Genomic DNA, 6000 nt, shown 5'->3' on the forward strand with positions numbered 1-6000 from the left:
GTCATTTGCAGCAGTTTAGAATAACCAGTTTATCACACATATAAACAAGGGAGCTTTTCCATCATTAAAAAGAAAAAAGCCGTAATAGATGTGCTTAGATTTTGTCTCTTTTGATGTTCTAAGATCGCCCCCATGTGGCTAAATGCACCATGGCTGAAGCTACCACTAAAATACGCTCCTGTACAATATCGTCCCATCAACCGCACTGCCAGAGACGCTGAAAATACTCGGAACAGCACAAAGAGTAAGTACGAACTGCGTGATCAGCCACCGACTTCTGGATACAAGGGGTAATGGGTTCAGACTTGAACAAGGAAAGTTCAGGTTCGATATAAGGAGGAAGTTCTTTACTGTGAGGGTGGTGAGGCACTGGAACAGGTTGCCCAAAGAAGTGGCAAATGCCCCATCCCTGGCGGTGTTCAAGGCCAGGCTGGACAGAGCCTTGGGTGGCATGGTTTAGTGTGAGGTGTCCCTGCCCATGGCAAGGGGTTTGAACTGGATGATCTTAAGGTCCTTTCCAACCCTGACCAATCTATGATTCCATGATACCCTGGCTGAAACACTTCAAACCAGACTTTGGAAGCACACATAAGAGAAATGCATTTGAAATTGAATACAGGTCAGAAGTTGCAGGACCAAACATACTGGATACTCACAACAGTGCCAGGTTCAATGACCCTCAGAACACTTTTCATTAAGATAAACTGAATTAATACAAGCTTAGTAGTAGCAATAGTAGCAAGATAATTAAATTCTCATTTAAAGTTAGATCAAAGAATATAAAACAGTCCTGGAATGCTTTTATAATAGTACTTAAATAACACAGCACCTGTTAGACATTCTCTTCACATACAAGTTATTCCGATAATGCGATTGGCTTTGGCACAAAATCCTGTTTAAGTTGTAAACTAATTACAAATACTCGATAGGACAGCCAGAAATAAACCTTAGGATTCTAAATATTAAAACGTCATCTCAGGGAGCAAGGACCAAAAGCCACATTTGAACATACAGGGTAATTGGTGAGTTGAATCATTGCAACAGCGCTTCACAAACGTGCACTGCAACGAACAGGTAGGGATTGTGAAACGCAGAGAGCACGTACTCAGCATTAGTGTGGCTATCAAGGTAGTTCTACTCACACAGTAATCCCTGCGCGAGTCAAGCCAACAGAAGGCAGATAAAGGACTGCGATAACAATGCAATGGAAACGTCTGACTTTAACTCGCTATCTCCCTTCTGCAGCTGAACCGAGCTAAAACTATTTACACAAGCTGCTAAAGGAAAGCACGAGTGTTTTTAACCCAAGCGTGCCTTACTCCAATACAAACAACAGCCGGCAGCTGCTCCTTTCCAGGTGCTCCCCGACTCCTCCTCAACAGGAGAGGCAGCGGGGGCACCACGGGGCTCCCGAGCTGGGCCTTCCCAGCCCCTGCACCCCGCAGCCCCACACGCACACGGATCCCACGGCCCGCGCTATGCGGCTTCCCCCTGCTTGGCCCTACGGGTAAAGGCGGCTCCACACTCCCCGGGAAACCCTGCAGCCGTTGTCCCCCCCATAAAGAAGCGACGAACACGGCTGGGCTGCGCGAGTAGAGCCGCCCGCCGCTGAGGGAACTACTTCTCGTGCGGATGCAACGTGACGACAGACGCCCGCCGGAACTACTTTCCTCCGCCCCGTGCCCACCGTCAGCGGGGGCCGCGCCGCAGAAGGATCCGTGCGCGCTCCGCGGGCCCCAAGCCGCCCCGCTCACCTGCGGCAGCAGCCTCCATGACCGCGGCGGGGAAGCGGCGGCGCCGGGGGGGGAGCTGGCCCAGAGCCGAGAGGCGCGGAAAGGGGAAGGGTAAAAACAAAGCTCGCTGTCCGCGGCAGTGTGCCGGGGTCCCGCGGGCCTCCCGCTTTGGTGAATAAAGGCTTGTGTGACTCGGTGCGGCGGCGGGGGCCAGGCCGGGGGAGCGGCGGGTTATGGCGAATCTGCCGCCTCCGACACGGCGCCTTCTTCCGCGGCGGCGGCGTACGGCGAGCGTGAGGGCGGGGCGCGCTGCGGCGCCTGCGCGGTGGCGGCGGCGTCGTCGTCGTCGTCGTCGTGCGCGCGCCGTTTCTGTCAGAAGCGCGTTCGTGCTTCCGGGTGTGCTGAGGTGGTTCCTGGGGGATACACGGGATGGGCGCTGTAGGCACATGGAGACAAGGGCGGTGTCCTCTCGGTCACCCATCAGGCTGCGGTGCCCCCGAGGGTCGCTCTGCTGAGTTGAATTCACCGTGCCAGGAGCAGCCTCAGCCGTACCCCGGACCCTGAAGAGGAGGATGGGGAGGATGGGACTTGCACTGTTTACACTGACACAGCCTTTCGGTAACAAAGTTGTTTTAATTTACCCCCAGTAAGTTAAAAGTGTCTTAATGAACCTGCTGCGTCGTATTTACTACAAGATAACTGGACAAGCTGGGGGAAAAAAATACAGTTTGCACCATAATAAATTCATAAATGAAGACTGGAAGCTTCTAGTTCGGATGAGTGTTTAGCCTCATGATTCAGACCGTATTTAAGTTTATTTTTCAGTTTATAAGTTTATTTTTCAGAAGTTTTAATGTTTGCCTTGGAGAGCAGCAGATCAATGTGTGTCAACAGTGGTAAATCACATTGTTTTGATGCGGCTTTTATATTGTGAATTTGGGTATAAATAATTTCTTCAGCTTTTCTTAATAAGAGCTTGAAGACAGGTACTTCCATGGCACAGCACAACTGGTGGCTCTGGAACACTGAAAGAGCCACTTGTGCCTCCTGTTCTGTTTTGTTTCTCCACTAACAACCACCAAATACCAGTTTTATCACTCAAATCATCACAAATATTTAATGTATTCAGTATTAATGAATTTAGTATTAAATCCCATAATGTCTGTTATTGTGTAGGAATCTCATTATCCTTCCTGAACATTAACAGTGTTATATTATTTTTGTCATGCTGCAGATGTACTCAGTTATGTGTGAAGAGTAAAAATTGTCAAAATGGGAATTTATTTCAGTATTGATTACACTAATAAACCTGAATAATTTCCTGTTGTAAAGGAAATAATGCATACAGAATAGCTGCAAAATAGCTTATAAAAAACCTTAGTGCTTATATCTCATTGTGACCAGTAAAATTCAGCCAGAGGCAGAAGGCCACAAAACCTATATATTAGTCCCATAGACAGTTTTAAATCTAAAAATATCTATATGATAATTCATATCATAAATATGGCCTCCAGAGCCCCAGTTCACATTCCACACTGCTCTGGGCCTGAGCCCTCTCTATCATCATAGAATCAGGGTTAGAGTTGGAAAGGACCTTGAGATCAAGTTCCAACCACCTGCCATGGGCAGGGACACCTCACACCAGACCGTGTCGCCCAAGGCTCTGTCCCACCTGGCCTTGAACACTGCCAGGGATGGGGCATTTACCACTTCTTTAGGCAACCTGTTCCAGAGCCTCACCACCCTCACAGTAAAGATCAGATATAGAAGACAGAGAACAAACTATAGGCCTGCAGCCAAAGGAAGGTGGGTCCTGTTACTTAACTCACTGGGACCCATGGGAAGCTGCAGTTAAGGCTTGCAGGGTGGGAGTGTAGAGATTTCTAACAAGTGTTAAGACCATTGTGAATGGAAACATAAGCATTGGGAACAGAAGGAACTGAAGAAGGGCATTTGTTCATTGACACCGTGGCCTGACTACACATGGCTCCTCAAGATGTCCAGGTCAGGAAAGCAGAAGGCAGACAGAGGAGGCATAAGAGGAGCTATGCAGTGTTGTCAGTGACTCATGGCATGGAGTGAGGTGAACACACAAGAGCTGAAAGTTACTGTCAGCTCCTAAATGGCACAAAAGACACATGCCCGAACACCAAGCTTGCCAGTCAAGGAACAGTCAGGAGACATGATGATGGGGACTCAGTTGCCTGTGTTCCTTGTCCCCCGTGTCACCACAATTCCACCCAGCCTACCTGAACAAACATCCTTGGTGCTTATGCATGTGGAAGGGCAAGTGCGAGGAAGTGAAATCATTTGTGTGTTAAAGCAGTCACCTCTCCTATCTGGTGTCATGTTCTGTGCTGCTGCTTGCAGCATTGAGCAGTCTTACGTTGAGTTTTGCTGCATTAGTTGCTACAGATGCAGGAGGAGGCTTGGCCAGAGCCAGCCTCAGCCTTAGGCCCCAGCAGAAAGACTGACTGAGCAGCTGTACAGCTGAATCTACCAGTGTTCACCCCACTATAGAACCACAGAATCATAGATTGGGCTGAGTTGGAAAGGACGTTAATATCATCCAGTTCCAACCCCCCTGCCATGGGCAGGGACACCTCACACTGAACTATGTCACCCAAGCCTCTGTCCAACCCGGCCTTGAACACCACCAAGGATGGAGCATTCACAACTTCCCTGGGCAACCCATTCCAGTGCCTCACCACCCTCACAGTAAAGAACTTCTTCCTTATATCCAATCTAAACTTCCCCTGTTTAAGTTTTAACCCGTTACCCCTTGTCCTATCACTACAGTCCCTGATGAAGAGTCCCTCCCCAGCATCCTTGTAGGCCCCCTTCAGATACTGGAAGGCTGCTCTGAGGTCTCCACGCAGCCTTCTCTTCTCCAGGCTGAACAGCCCCAACTTTCTCAGCCTGTCTCCATACGGGAGGTGCTCCAGTCCCCTGATCATCCTCGTGGCCCTCCTCTAGACTTGTTCCAACAGTTCCATGTCCTTTTTATGTTGAGGACACCAGAACTGCACACAATGCTCCAAGTGAGGTCTCATGAGAGCGAGAGCAACTTCATTTGTCTCCACTGACCTGAATGACAGAGCCACATCATAGCAGAGTCATGTGTGGATATTCCGAGCTGCTAAGAAGCAGCGTTTAGGAATCTGTCCTTGTCTTTGGTTTGCTGCCTTGACTTGCCCTCTTCACCTTCTAGACTCCTAGTGTCCCTTTTTGCCTCTCTTCCCACCCCTGCTCAATACTGCATCTACCATTTTTTCTACTATAAGCAGTAAAGGTGAAGGCACATTCATGCTCAGGCATTTGCCACCACCTGTGAAATGAAGGGATTGTGCTCTTTTTAGGACATGAGCAATATTCATCCTGCCTTGGCACTGTAGAAACATGCTCTGGTCCTTGAGTCACCGAGCCTTACTACAGCAACTAGTGTAGATTCTCCTGCCAAGAAAAGTGCTTCTCCCAAATCTCTCACACAGTTAGAAAATGCATTGGTTGATCATCAACAGGACTTGTGCTTTGTTACTTTCTACATACAGTTGTTGCATATAGTTATGCTTGGCATGGTCACAAGCCTGTGTAAAAGGCCATATTAATAAAGGCTGGGTCTTTACCAAAAAAAAATCAGAGCTGGAATCTCTGAGCTTTGGCATCTGACCCAGTCCAAATGTTCTGGGAGATCTGTCTGCTAGAGGTCAGACAAGAAGGACAAGAGCAGAAGCTGCTGAGGTGCCTGCCCTGGTCACAGAACCATATTAAAGCAACGTTTGTACAACTCTGAATCACAATTTCCACAGCTTCAACAGAAATACCCTCAAGTTCTTCCAGAAATTCCACCATGTGCCACCATGGAATATGATGTCCACCGTGTAACTCATCACCAGCATGATTGCTGCTGCAGCACACACCCAGCTGATTCAGCTCACGGGGTCAGTAGCATCAAGTGGAAGTGCCAGCTCAAAGTAGAGGACAGCCCTCGCCTCAAGAGGGAATCTGGTCCTGGGCTGTTTATTAATCTGCCTGTCCCAGTTTCCTCATTGACTATATTCAAGGCCCACTCCACCTATGCATTCCCTGTCTCTCCTTTGTATCTCCTTGTCTGACCTCTTGCTGCCTTCTAGCTCCCAGTTTCATTCGCATGAATATCTGTACTATTTTCCTCAAAGGCTCTTCCCAGGCCCTTTCTTTCACCCCAACTTCTGTCCAGCCACTTGCAGATAAGCTCCTTCATGCACAAGTGTACATCAAATGCATC

At 48.6% G+C, this 6000-nt stretch overlaps 1 protein-coding gene across 4 annotated transcripts in view; it reads right to left on the reverse strand.

Moving 5' to 3' along the window:
• The window catches only part of ZFAT (zinc finger and AT-hook domain containing), an 83299-nt gene extending 80338 nt beyond the window's left edge, over window positions 1-2961 (reverse strand). For all 4 annotated transcript variants that reach the window (XR_013956317.1, XR_013956318.1, XR_013956319.1 and 1 more), the window contains exon 1: window positions 1755-2961. Coding sequence is in view for 1 of the 4 variants with exons in the window: in XM_080611920.1 (XP_080468046.1) it covers window positions 1755-2214 (460 nt within the window). In the remaining 3 variants the exon portion in view is untranslated. The remainder of the gene's footprint in view (window positions 1-1754) is intronic.
• Window positions 2962-6000: the final 3039 nt, after the last annotated feature.

This window comes from Psittacula echo (genome assembly GCF_963264785.1).
Source record: "Psittacula echo genome assembly, chromosome: 2".
NCBI lineage: Eukaryota > Metazoa > Chordata > Aves > Psittaciformes > Psittacidae > Psittacula > Psittacula echo.